This window comes from Salmo trutta, chromosome 27 (genome assembly GCF_901001165.1).
Source record: "Salmo trutta chromosome 27, fSalTru1.1, whole genome shotgun sequence".
In the NCBI taxonomy this organism is placed as follows: Eukaryota; Metazoa; Chordata; class Actinopteri; order Salmoniformes; family Salmonidae; genus Salmo; species Salmo trutta.
The window spans coordinates 7,930,919-7,945,286 of NC_042983.1; the positions used below are offsets into that span (position 1 = coordinate 7,930,919).

General features: G+C 44.4%; 1 protein-coding gene across 4 annotated transcripts in view; it reads right to left on the bottom strand.

Annotated features, from left to right (window-relative positions):
• Nucleotides 1–627: 627 nt before the first annotated feature.
• fancc (FA complementation group C) overlaps nucleotides 628–14,368 on the bottom strand; it is a 45,738-nt gene continuing 31,997 nt past the window's right edge. For all 4 annotated transcript variants that reach the window (XM_029716512.1, XM_029716511.1, XM_029716514.1 and 1 more), the window contains 11 exons: nucleotides 12,351–12,455; nucleotides 12,108–12,172; nucleotides 11,852–12,016; nucleotides 11,079–11,235; nucleotides 8,779–8,834; nucleotides 7,513–7,612; nucleotides 6,797–6,872; nucleotides 5,647–5,740; nucleotides 3,924–4,098; nucleotides 2,781–2,993; nucleotides 628–1,362 (listed from right to left, as the gene is read on the bottom strand). In XM_029716512.1, the coding sequence (XP_029572372.1) occupies nucleotides 1,126–1,362; nucleotides 2,781–2,993; nucleotides 3,924–4,098; nucleotides 5,647–5,740; nucleotides 6,797–6,872; nucleotides 7,513–7,612; nucleotides 8,779–8,834; nucleotides 11,079–11,235; nucleotides 11,852–12,016; nucleotides 12,108–12,172; nucleotides 12,351–12,455 (1,443 nt within the window). In that variant the 3' untranslated portion in view covers nucleotides 628–1,125. The remainder of the gene's footprint in view (nucleotides 1,363–2,780; nucleotides 2,994–3,923; nucleotides 4,099–5,646; nucleotides 5,741–6,796; nucleotides 6,873–7,512; nucleotides 7,613–8,778; nucleotides 8,835–11,078; nucleotides 11,236–11,851; nucleotides 12,017–12,107; nucleotides 12,173–12,350; nucleotides 12,456–14,368) is intronic.

The window sequence follows — 14,368 nt, forward strand, 5'->3', positions numbered from 1 at the left end:
ATAGTTGTTTGAGGTTAAGTAATTTAAATTTGGAGCTATTGACATTTGAAAATATTGTCCCATGTATATTTTGTAATTTACTGATGGTGTCTAACTAGTCCCATAGGGATATCGACTGTCAAACCAAACTGACCATGGGCATTATAATCACATGGGCATCATTATAATCACATCGTGTACAGCTGAGTCCGAAATTGATGATGACTTCGGTGCTGCCAGCTGTGGGCAGGATTAAAATATTCTTACGGTATTTCCGTGACATACCATTTTTTCCTAATTATCTAGCAAATCTCAGTTTTGGACGAGACTGACTTGATGACCAAAATTATCAAATTTACACTTTGTAGTCAATTTTGACAGTAGAATAAATGATTCTGATTAATATCGGTGCCACGTAACCAGGTGAAGCTGGTTGAGAGAATGCCAAGAGTATGCAAAGCTGTCATCAAGGCAAAGGGTGGCTACTTTGAAGAATCTAAAGTATATTTCGATTTGTATAACACTTTTTTGGTTACTACATGATTCCATATGTGTTATTTCATAGTTTTGATGTCTTCACTATTATTCTACAATGTAGAACATTTTAAAAATAAAGAAAAACCCTTGAACGAGTAGGTGTGTCCAAACTTTTGACTGATACTGTGCATATGATTTTATTGTTTTGTCCTACATGTGAGTCAGCTAATGTACAGAATCAAAAAAACATGACTCAGATCAGGTTATAGACCATTACTCTGATTGTATTAACAAATTAAAAATATTTCCATATTCATAATGAGACTTGAAGAAGGGTTGACGTCACATTTCTTTAGTATAGGTTTGTACTATAATAATGCAGTATAGTTGGTGTAGAGACATTCTGTAGAGAAAAACATTGTGTCCATATCAGGTGCTGTTGCATGTCATTTCCCTTCTTCAAATCAACGGATGTTTCCCCGTGTGTGTGTGTAATGAGAGGAATGTGTTCTGAGGCAATTACATGAGTGGACGGGTTAGTGCACGTTGTATGACTTGTTGCTCTTGCACGGCTAATAGTGTGTTCTGATACGTGTGTGCGTCTAGTTGTGACTGTATGTCCTCCCACTGTCGTATCTTTAGCGTCTGTTTGTGTGTATCCTGTCAGTGTCATAGCGTCTGGTTGGTGGAGCAGCCTGGCACGGCTGTGTGTGTATCCCATCGCTGCCATAGTGGCTGTGTGTCTGTGTCGTGTTGTGCCATGTGTGTGAGTGTGCCCCGAAGAGCCCTGGTCCTGGGCTTAACTCTGTCAGTGAGGCTGGAGGAGGCTCTCTCTCGGTTTAGTCGGAGCTCAACCACGTCGAGAACACACACTGCTTCACGGACCAGCCCTGACTGCTGCACCACCTGGAACACACACCACACACACGATATACACAGGTATATTACAGCCAGAAAATTGGGTTCACATAACAGTGATGCCATCATGAGTATAGAGGGATGGAGAGGTTCTTTGCTCTGTCTGTCTGTCACACACACACTATTTGCTTCTGAGGTTTGGTCCAACAGAAATGGTCGATTCCCCTTCTAACGATACCCTTTACAGGGCAGAGCCGACTAAAACGGGAGTATCAATGAACATGATTGTGGAAAATGAATGCTCAGTTTGTCGCATACGGCACCACAAGCAGCATTTTAGCTACATGCTGTCCAGTCTGTGTTTTATAAATGTGCAATGAGCATAAAAATATGCATTTATATAAGGAATTGGCAACTCGTTCTCATTCGGACAAATAAGCATCTAATCCAGGTAGGCCACTTGATTTCAACATCTAAACAAAGTGAACAGGCCATGTTGTTCAAACAGTTGGAGACGGACAGGAGGGTGTATTCATAACAGTTCAACTGTTCTACCTTGTTAGCAAGCAAGCAAATAGATCCAAGTCGGCTAGACTTCTAAAGATTAGCCGGCTACTCCCTAGCACGTGGGCTTGTGCTTCAGAGATTGTTTATGAGACCTGTGTTCATTTTCTATCATTCCTGCTACAACAAGTTGTTCATTATTAGTGGATGTACATGGTTCTGGTTAAAGTTGTTACAAAAAAAGGCATTTTCATAGACTTGAAAGTCAGATCAGTAATTATTGCAGGTTCTATTACTCCGGACTGTTTGAAACGCAGGGTCTTGACCTTTAAATATGCAACAATGCTTATTTAGAGAAAACGTTTAAAAATATTTAGATATACACTGAGTGTACAAGAACACCTGCTCTTTCCATGACAAGACTGACCAGGTGAATCCAGGTGAAAGCTACAGTAATGATCCCTTATTGATGTCACTTGTAAAATCCACTTTAATCAGTGTAGATGAAGGGGGAGCGACAGCTTAAATAAGGGTTTTTAAGCCTTAAATTATTGAGACATTGATTGTTGTATGTGTGCTATTCAGAGGGTGAAAGGTGCAAGACAAAAGTTTTAAGTGCCTTTGAACGGGGTATGGTAGTAGGTCCCAGGTGCACTGGTTTGTGTCAAGAACTGCAACGCTGCTGGGTTTTTAACGCTCAACAGTTTCCCGTGTGTATCAAGGACGTCCAGCCAACTTGACACAACTGTGGGAAGCACTGACAAATTGAATATGTTCTGAGGGCAAAAGGCGGGTGCAACTTAATATTAGGAAGTTCTTCATGTTTTGTACACTCAGTGTATATTGTGAATTGCCCATGAGTTTCAAAAAAATCAAGCCATGATTTTTAGGCCATATCGCCCAGCCTTGTGTGTGTGGTTTTGCGTGTGCGTGCATCAAAAGGGGTAAAGTTGTGAGCTCACCATGCGGACTATCTCCCTGGCACCACTCAGGGAGTTGTGGGAGAAAACTGCAAAGTTGACCAGGAGGCTGACGACCAATAGCGAGTCCAGGGACGGCTGCTGGGGGACGGCTGACATCAGCCCGGCCAATGACTGCAGTCGGTCAGCGGGAAGGGGAGGAGCCGAGAGCAGGAAGAGTGACCTCAGGTGATCCCAGACTTCTCTGGCCGCCACCTGGAAACAGAAAGAAGGAACGGGAGGAAACTAGCTTCAGCTGGAAGCCTGTCGTTTTCCACGACAACGGCTGGACGGATAGGAGCAAAAGAATGTCTTCAGAGTCGACCAAAGGATATGCCCTCTATAGACCTCAACTTCTCTCTGACCACAGTGTGTGTAGGTCCCTCAGGGTAGAGAGGAGACAGCCAGGAGACACAGGAGAGATGAAACCCAGGAATAGCCAGGCAGACGCACTCCGAGTGGGATCAATACCATATCAGCCTCCCTCACCCTTCTCCCTTTCTCCATGTCTTTTTCCCTTCCTTTCTCCTTCTAACCCGGAGAAGCAATCTATTATTCATCCCTCAGTCCATTATTCATCTATCTATTGGCCAGGCTATTCTGAGAGCAGCCATGACAGGTCAGTAAGGACAACGACATCTACACTCCGTAAACAAAACATTTCCATGACATAGACTGACCAGGTGAAAGATATGATACCTTATTGATGTCACTTGTTAAATCCACTTCAAATCAGTGTAGATGAAGGGGAGGAGGTAGGTAAAAATATATATATTTTTAAGCCTTGAGACAAGACAATAGATTGAAGTGCCTTTGAACGGGGTATGGTAGTAGGTTCCAGGCGCACCAGTTTGTGTCAAGAATTGCAACGCTGCTGAGTTTGTCCCGTGTGGATCAAGAATAGTCCACCCCCCAAAGGACATCTATCCAACTTGACACAACTGTGGAGTCAACATGGCCGGGCATCCCTGTGGAACGCTTTCGACACCTTGTAGAGTCCATACCCAGAAAATGAAGGTTGTTCTGAGGGCAAAAGGGGAGGGGGTGCAACCCAATATTAGGAAGGTGTTCATAATGTTTGGTATACTCAATGTATCGAGGGAGTTGACAACAGTAACCCCTTCCATCCAGCCAGCCAGTACATACCAGCTGCTGTGTCCGGTGGTGCCCTCTGTTGGTAGGGTGGTGGTAGAAGGTGAGGAGCCACAGCAGGGGGCCAAAGGCCTGGGGTCTGGCTGAGACCAGTAGCTGGCTGGCCACCTCCAACCAGTCAGCACACTGCACCAGCAGGAACCAGGCCTCAAATACTCCACACTGACCCCTGGAGGACGGGAGGACAACACACACACAGGGAATTAAACTAGCTCTCTCCCTCTCTCTCCCTCTCTCTCCCCCTCTCTCCCTCTCTCCCTCCCTCTCTCTCTCCCTCTCTCCCTCCCTCCCTCCCTAAATGCCTGAAGGTACCACGTTCATCTGTACAAACAATAGTACACAAGTATAAACACCCTGGGACCACGCAGCAGTCATCCCACTCAGGAAGGAGACGCGTTCTGTCTCCTAGAGATGAAAGTACTTTGGTGTGAAGTGCAAATCAATCCCAGAACAACAGCAAAGGACCTTGAGAAGATGCTGGAGGAAACAGGTACAAAAGTATCTATATCCACAGTAAAACGAGTCCTATATCGACATAACCTGAAAGGCCGCTCAGCAAGGAAGAGGCCACTGCTCCAAAACCGCCATAAAAAAGCCAGACTGCGGTTTGCAACTGCACATGGGGACAAAGATCGTACTTTTTGGAGAAATGTCCTCTGGTCTGATGAAACAAAAATAGAACTGTTTGGCCATAATGACCATCATTATGTTTGGAGGAAAAAGGGGGAGGCTTGCAAGCCGAAACACACCATCCCTACCACGAAGCACAGGGGTGGCAGCATCATGTTGTGGGGGTGCTTTGCTGCAGGAGGGACTGGTGCACTTCACAATATAGATGGCATCATGAGAAAAGAAAAGTATGTGGATATATTGAAGCAACATCTCAAGACATCAGTCAGGAAGTTAAAGCTTGGTCGCAAATGGTCTTCCAAATGGACAATGACCCCAAGGACACTTCCAAAGTTGTGGCAAAATGGCTTAAGGACAACAAAGTCAAGGTATTGGAGTCGACATCACAAAGCCCTGACCTCAATCCTATAGAACATTTGGGGGCAGAACTGAAAAAGCGTGTGCGAGGCCTACAAACCTGACTCAGTTACAACAGCTTTGTCAGGAGGAATGGGACAAAATTCACCCAACTTATTGTGGGAAGCTTGTGGAAGGCTACCCGAAATGTTTGACCCAAGATTAACAATTTAAAGGCAATGCTACCAAATACTAATTGAGTGTATGTAAACTTCTGACCCACTGGGGACATGATGAAAGACATACAAGCTGAAATAAATCACTCTCTCCTCTATTATTCTGACATTTCACATTCTTAAAATAAAGTGGTGATCCTAACTGACCTAAGGACTTTTTACTAGGATTACATGTCAGGAAATATGAAAAACGGAGTTTAAATGTATTTGGCTAAGGTGTATGTAAACTTCCGACTTCAACTGTATATGGGGGAAAATATCATGTAAGCAGCAGCGGAGAGAGAAAATAGAGCTGAGGTGATGCTGGGAACCGCATAATTGGAGCTGAAGAGACATTCCTCATAAAACATGAACAACTCCCAGACACACAGATCATAATCAACTTGAAAAATGAAGTTCAAAGTTGTACAGTCTATTACACATTTATACTTGTTCATATTTATTGCTAGACTGACTGAACCAACTTCAGCACTCTGTGCCTGACTAATGAAAAGCCAAAGGTATTCCCCTCTCACCTGTTGCCTTCCTCTTCCTCCTCTTCCTCAGTGAGTCTCTGTAGTGATGCAGTGATCCAGGCCAGGTGTTCTGGCCACGCCTCCTGGGCCATTTCTGGGGGGGGGGAGGAGATGAGGGATGCATAACTCAAACCATGCGTTGGTGTCAATTGGTCGCACGCAAATACTCAATCACTCACACAAGCAGGCAGGCAGGCACGCACACACAGTGTGTAATGATTAACTTTGGGTGTTGGCTGGTAGCCAGCATGTTCCTAAACGGCAATGCTAGACGTCAATAAGCCATGCCTGCGGGGTACTTGGGTTTGGCCACACACTTAAACATACCTCAGAAAAAAATAGATAGGTGCAGTGAAATTAGTTGTTTTGCGGTGAAATTAGTTGTTTTAGAGGGTCAGACATAGTAGGTCGGCGCCCCTGGAGCAAATTATGTTAAGTGCCTGGATCAAGGGCAGATCGACAGATATTTCACCGAGTTGGCTCGGGTATTCGAACCAGACCTTTCAGTTACTGGCCCTAACCGCTAGGCTACCTGCCATCCTAGAACATTCAACATACTCATACAGGTATACAGGTATAGCCTAGACCTAGACTACTCTGGCAGATTTGGATAACTGTATCATTCTGTGATGAAACATTCCCCTACACAAATAGACCAATATCCAAGCGCAGTAGAGATTGATCTTGATCACTTTAAACATTACTGTGATGAAAGCAGATATATTGAGTAAAGGGTAACCGAGGATAAAGCTCAGTTACTGATATGATCTTGTGAGTATTGATGATGGAGAGGGATAATGAAATTAGAAAACTACTTTACCTTTTTCAAAGTACCATATTAGGTAGCCTAGTGGTTAAGAGCATTGGGCCGGTAACCGAAAGGTCGCTGGTTTGAATCCCCAAGCGGACAAGGTGACAAATCTGCCGATGTGCCATTGAGCAAGGCACTTAACCCAAATTGCTCCTGTAAGTCTCTATGGATAAGAGCGTCTGCTAAATTACTAAAATAAAAATGTTAATCACTTACTGATTTTAATGTAGCTGTTACACGGATGTTATAACAGTTATTGATTGGTGAGACACAGAAAGCCATTCATTCACTCAGAGGGTAAAAATGATTTACACATAAGAGATCCCACACGCATCCTACCTGAAGGATGGGTCAGCAGAGGGGCCAGTAAGCTCTGGGGTGTGTGTGGGAAGAAGGCCTTCAAGGACACACACTCCTGAAAGAAGACGCGCGCACACACAGGTAAGAGGCAACAGACAAAGTTAACCTATAATACAATGCAGAACATTGTCAGTGCCCTCCAGTCGAGTTAGCAAGACAACAATGCAATACATCTAAAAATCACAACTGTACATACCGACCTAAATACTGTCAAATTACTGCTAGAATAGAAAGAGGACAATAAAGAGTGTCCTGGAGAACTGACTACACTGAAGATCGTATGGATGGAGGTCCCCTATAGCTGCTAAGGTGTGGCTGGCTGTACAGTTCAAATAGGGGTGAGCTCTATCTCATGATTTGTAGAAGCTAAGGGATAAGGGTGAGTGTGTGTGTGTATGTGTGCTTGGTGGTGCAGTATGGGGTGGTATGTAGATTGATGTGTTATTGAGAGTTGAGATGGAGGTCATATATTCAGGTAACACATCCTGTAGTCGTGGCTGTAGTCTAGGCTACCTATGACTGTTGTGCCCACAGAAACAAAACCACTAGAATGGGTCGCCCAATTCAAGTCAATGATGCCATAATGGGTGGACTGGCGTCCATTTTGAGTGCACCCATGACTTTACCAGTCAAATTGCCTAGAGGTTCCAAGGCCATTCTACTAATTATATCTCTATGTTTAGGAGCCTTCATACCTGAGGCTGCAGGGCTGCCAGTTCCCTGAGGAAACAGAGGGTGAAGGTGTGGATAAGAGAGAGCAGAGTCTGGTTCCCCTCCACCTGTACCAGCATGGACCTACACAGAGCAGAGCAGGACAATTAGCCTTTACCAGGAAGGTAGGCTTATGACGCATGTCACTACTTCACAGTAGAGGCATTTGAACATAAACATTTATTTTTTATCAAAATGCATTTTCTGGCAGAAATGCCTTCTGGAACATGTGGCTTAATAACAAACATGTATTCCATCCGCAAATACAAATAAAATTGTTATATTACAAGCCTAGTTGGTTTAGCCATGGAAAAAGTCAGGAACCTTCACGCTAGCCATGATTGGCTGAGATAATGGATATGGCTGGACATTTTTTTTTTTTAAACCTTTATTTAACTGCATTGTTCAGGGGCAGAACGACAGATTTGAACCTTGTCAGCTCGGGGATTTGAACTTGCAACCTTTCGGTTACTAGCCCAACGCTCTAACCACTAGGCTACCCTCTAATTCAGTCAGAAAGTCATTTTCACTGCAAGTTAAAGTGTACTGCTAGCTAACTAGCAAACGTTAGCTTGCTGGTCTTGCTAGCTGACGTTATGTGTATGATCTGTGTAGTAATATTATTTGAATCAGAAAACCATTTGCATTGATAGTTATAGCCTAATGTTAGATAGCTAACATTGAGCCTAGTTGGTTAGCTTTAGCTACCTGCAAATTCATACTACAGCTATGACAATGTTTGTATTGGTAGTAGTATGAGTTGGGATGATTACAGTTCATTGTTTAGCTAGCTAGCTACATGTCTTAACAGAAGACTCCACTTCTCCAGATGATTACATGGCCCATCAAGTCCAGGTGTGTCTGGTGGTGACTACGGCCATCTATTGTATTTCATGAACATGTCTAGACAATAGTGACCCATCCACTTAGCTAGATGTGGCTGGGGAGGTTTACAGCTCTCCAGTAGGTGTACCAAAACATTCAAGGGCCATTTTCTCAAAAGTGGGGTTACAAGTTGATCAACTTTCAAAGCAAAATTACTTTCCCATTGTTCCTCAACTGTAGTGTATGATATACCATTTTGTAGCTCTGAGTCTCTACCTTTATCCAATGTAATAAAACAAATTAAAAAAATAAAATCGGGGCAGTCGGTCACATATACACATCAGTGAGTAATCAAATTGTTTACAGTAGGAATATTGTATATCTACTTTATTCACTTGTGTGAATGAAGCGTCCCAATGGCTCACCTGAAGATGTCGTTCACTATTAAGAATATGGAGCTGTGCTGGGAGCAGGCTTTAGGCTGAAACACATACAAACACAAACATGGTTACATATCAGGAGCCGCCTGTATGGATCAATTCATCTCATACACCATTTGGTGTCACTGTTGCGCCGTCTACCCTCGTCAAAATGACACTTCCCCATTTTCACACGCTGTTCCTTACCATTAGTTTACCATTATACTACTCTCTCTCTCTATCTCGTAACGCAGCGTGCCATCATGTGTTTTAGATTTAACACGTTTTAAAAACGCCCCTGCGAAAACATTCAACAGCTGCACTGTACATGCGTGCCTCTCTCTCTCCTCGCGTCCTCTCCATGCATCTTTTACCCCCAGAACAACCTTAATTATGCTTCCTCCATCCCTCTCATGGGCTAGATGGCAGTAAAAACATGCCACCTTCAGTTCCTCTCATAGCAATAACCCTTCATATAGGAAGACCACATGTCTCTTCTGGGCTTTGATCCTATATGAGAGAGGGAGGGAAGAAGGGAGAAAGAAAGCGAGCGAGATGATCTGTGGAAAAATGCTGATTGCATATTTCAAACTACCTCCAGAACTTTGTCGACCCATCCCGACGCCAACCACCATCACTCCAACCTTCATCTCCCCCCCCCCCCCCCCCCCCCCCCCCATGGGCTCTGGTCAAAAGCAGTGCACTACATAGGGAATAGGGTGCCATTTGGGACACAAAGGTTAGAAGGTAAAAGGTTCGCGAGACCAGACCAATGCTAGAGACAGCCTTATTGATGCTCTGCTCCAACCCTGGAAGCAGAGAGGCAAGAGTAGTGACACTGCCCTAGCCACTGATCTACGGTCAGTTTTACCTTCCATTCCACCAATGGTTGAGAAAGATTTAGAGAGGATCAGCTGATCCTAGAACTGTGTCTAAACTTGTAGCAGATACTGAATGGGAGGTGGTCTTTGTAAAAGTAACTAGCCCCCTCTAGTGTTCATGTTATGTCATTGCACCATCCTACCCAAGACCTATTCCCTACACTGAACTTCCCATCCTCGGACTCCCATAATCAATCATGATACATATTTCTCATGTAGTACGTCGCCTCTCCTCTGCTCAGTTTAAGAAATGAAAGATCAAATACGACAATCCTGGAGCCATATAAAAGGTGTGTGTGAGTGTGCGTGCATGTGTGTGTGATTGAGGGATGATGGTTTCCCCTAGTGAAAACAGATGGGTTTTTACCGTCCTCCTCCATACCTTCCACTAACACTTTAAGGAGGTTCAATTACAGCACGCACCAAACATCCTGTTGTTGGCAGCCCAGCCGGGCCCAGGAAGGCCTTGTGTATTGTTATTGGGGGAGGAAGAGGGAGAAAGAGCTCAAAACAAGAATGCGATACAAATTTTTATTTCCCATTTTTGATTGCAGTTTAAACAACTGAGGGAGAGAGGCGAGCCCGTCAGCTCCTACGCCTTTCACACACTCACACGTACAAACAAACACGTGGGCGCACGGGCACACAAACACACGGAAACACACACGGGACACACACACACGCACAACCTCTACATGTCTCCATGATCCAAACAAACAGAAAGGCTAAGTGAAACACAACCTAAGCCTCCCCTCGCTGTTAACGAGTTACGACAGACGCAGCCAACCAGACGCACTCAAACAAACAAAGTTGAAGGCGCGTGTATGTGTAAAACAACAACGTGATAATGACAGGCCAATCAGCAGACGGATGTGGTAGAGTAAATAAACAGATCGAGGCAGGATGGAGAGAGAGATGGAGTGAGGGATGGACGAAGGAGTAGTTTGTGTAAATAAACACACACACACAGTGCAGAGAGACAGAATTGTTTACAGAAGTCCCCTCTCTCCAACATAACTGATGAGCAGCTTAGATTTAACTCGATATGAGAAGGGGGTGATGGAGGAAGCTGCAGGATTAAAGTACATCTATACTGTATATGCTGTGCTTTCCTGCGTGTACACTGTAGGGCCCCAATCACTCTCGGTCGAGGTAGAAGTTGCCCCTGACCACAGATCACAGGAGGCTGCTGAGGGGCTCAGAATAATGGCCGGAACCATGTGTTTGATATATTTGATACCATTCCGCTCCAGCCATTACCACGAGCCCGTTCTCCCCAATTAAGATTCCACCAACCTCCTGTGCCACAGATCTAGGATCATATTACTCTTCCACTAATTCTCTACATACCATTGGGGGGAGGGGGGCATATCTGACCCTGTATCATTGGTTAGAGGTAACTTCTACCTTCTCCAAAATACATACCAGTAGTGAGTGAGTGATGGTGTTCTCTAGGTTGTGCAGTGTGGAGGCTGGGTTGGAGAGCACAGAGTCCAGTAGAGACATCACTGCCCCCTCTAGGCTGGCCAGGTTATGGCACCACAGAGATACCACTGCCTGGGCCTCCAGAGACACACACTTTCTGCAACACACACACACACACACACACACACACACACACGATGTCAGTCAACAAGATGTACTGAATGAAGCAGTGTGGTTGGCCCGGTGGTGACACTCCTTCAAGCCTCAGGGAGTGTGACATGGCGGCATGAGGAGTATCGGATATCCCAGACCTTGGAGCAACGTGAGCTAGGCAACGGCACAAGGTCTGGGGAGAATGTCGGCTTCTCTCTGACATTTTGAATGGGGAAAAACATTTGTTCCCAGGAGGTTCATCTTCAGACGGAACTCTCCCAACAAGTTTGGGTAGGCGGGGCATAAAACGCGGGCGGGAATTGTGCTCATGGTTAGCTAGGCAAACAAGCGCATACGGCAGTGACCTTACCGGTGACGCGCTCCCCACTTCCGACTCGTCCTCTCTGTCTCAACTGACGCCGGAACTTCTACAGAGGTGTAAGCTGGAGCATTGGTACATTGCCGGAAGCAACCAGTCTGTCTAGAAAGACTACTGCATGATGGGTTTGTGTTCACTAGCATTCTTGTTTTCTACACTTCCAGCTCTCTGGTTCCTTCTGAGCTCCAAAACACTGAGGGGGTAAGCAGCTGGAGAATGTTTTCACACCCTACGTCCTTACCTGGAGTAGGCGGAGCTTACAGCATCCAGGAAGTCCTGGCTGAGGGCTGCCTTATCGCAGGTCATCGGCCGCTGCAGCAACGCACCAATGAGAGGAGCAGTCTCAGGACATGTGACCAGGGGGACACATGCCACTGATGCAGCAAGAACGCTGTCACACGAACACCTGGGGGAAATGGGGTGATATCAGGGGAACGGAACAGAGCTAGAGTTGGGACAGTGCAGGTGGTGGAGAGTAAGAGGAACAGACGCAGTACCTCGGGTTAGGGTCAGCCAAACTGCTGCAGCTCTCCCCAACCTCCTCCACTAGCAACAACACCATCTGACCAGCCAGAAGGACAAGTTACAGTACATACATACACACACACATGCATAGACACATATGCGGGCGCACTTACACACACACACAACACAGTCATGTAAATAAATATTATGGAATATATGACCTTTTAAATAAGATCCTTCATTAAATGTGCAAGAACATCAACAAGCATTCATACCTTTCTTAGAACCTTTACACTGTATTCCTTTGGTGACAGGCCCATATGTTTCACTAACATATGTGTTGCACTGTCCTCTTCTGTAGCAAGCTGACATAACAAATTCTGTGAGGAAAGAAAATGTTCAGTAGGCTCCCATATGAAAAAAATACTATAGTATACTATGGTATACATTCTAAAGTATTTTTTAATCGACTTTACTGTAGTATTCACTGTAGTATACTGTAGTATTTAGTTAACTATAGTATAAATACTGTAGTAAAATAAAACTATTATATACGGATTGTAGTATACTGTAGTATTTACTGTGGTGTTTTTGCAAAAATGACTGTAGTATTTACTACATTGTTTCTGTTTTATTATCTTTGACATAAAAGTGGAGGCTTTTGCCTTCAGGAAACCTACTAAATGTTCCATAATATAGGTAGGTAGGACAGGGGTCTGAATGGATAATTCAGAGCTTTTGCTCTTTTCCATAACCTTGCCAGTAGACACACGGTAGAGCCCCCCACTTGGCATTTAGACTTCTCACTTATGGCACACATTGCGATATGGGGAGGGGAATGGGCAGGATATATGCTAATTAAATACTGTAGTATTTACTATAGTTAAAAAAGTGTAGTGTTTTTGTGGAAAATACTTTAGTATTTAATATAGTATTTTACAGTATACTACAACATTCTTTAGTAAGTACTACACATGATCGAGGGATACTAGTGTGTAGTATAGCATTCTACAGTATACTTCAGTTTACCTTATAATTCTATAGTAAGTACTGTAGTATTCTATAGTAAACTGTAGTATTTTTTAATGTGGGCTAATGATACATTTGACAGCATAAATTACTAACCTGATATAGTGTTTGTGTGTGTCTACAACTTCAAAGCTAATGAGTACATAGCATGATCATATGGTATCATATCATACCAACCACATGAGGACAAGAAAGGCATTCCAGTGGTTACATGAGAGCGCATGTATGGACAACATATGAGGCACTTCAGAAACTAACATTCTTCTACGGGGGCCCTGGTTTTAACAAGCATATTTCAGAGGGGGTCTCCGCTACACCAATAAACCAAACATTTATAAATCAGAGTCACAGAGTGAAAAATAATCTCATAACTAACACTAGCCCTATCCTCCATTCTAGGTCCTAACTAGTCCTCACTGGACAACACAGGAAAACAACACCTGGGGCCCGTTCAGTAGGCACCAAACAGGAAAAAATACATTGAAACAGAACAAGTAGCCTACTACCATAACTTGTCCAATAAGATCGCAAATGTTCACTGGGTGTGTTGTGTGTGTTGAGTTGTGTCTCAAACACACGTTGCCAGTAGACACACGATAGAGCCCCCCACAGCAGTCTTCCTGTAATGCTGGGGCAAAATGTATCAAGCGTCTCAGAGTAGGAGTGCTGATTTAGGATCAGTTTTGCCAGTTAGATCACAATGAATAAGACAACATGGAGAGGGGGGCACCTGATCCTAGAGGCTTGATACATACAGCCCCTTGTCAACCGTACAGTGTAAGGCAGTCTGTGCTGATGCACTGATCTAATGCTAAGCCCTCTCAGATGTGGTAGTGCTGGAAGGGTAAGCCCTAAGTCAAGGCCTCGGTTAGGGTGCTGCTAAAGCCAATGCGCTGGTGGTGGTGGTGGGGTGGAGGTCACACTTTCCTCTTTCACCTTTGACCTTTTCACCTGACAACAATAACTGAGTGAACATTCTGCAGCTATTCACTTTGATCACAGCTACTATACGGTACATCCTCATGACTGGAGCCTTGAATCCTTTCGAAAGTACAAAATAGCAAGATGAAACACCATGGATAGAGGACTACTGGTGAGTAGCAACTGTAGAATAGTAGAAAAGTGTGTGTGTGTGTGTGTGTGTGTGTGTGTGTGTGTGTGTGTGTGTGTGTGTGTGTGTGTGTGTGTGTGTGTGTGTGCGCGCGTGCGTGAGTAGAGAAGACTGGAGATCAGAGACAAGCTGTGGGACAAGAGAGGAAACAGA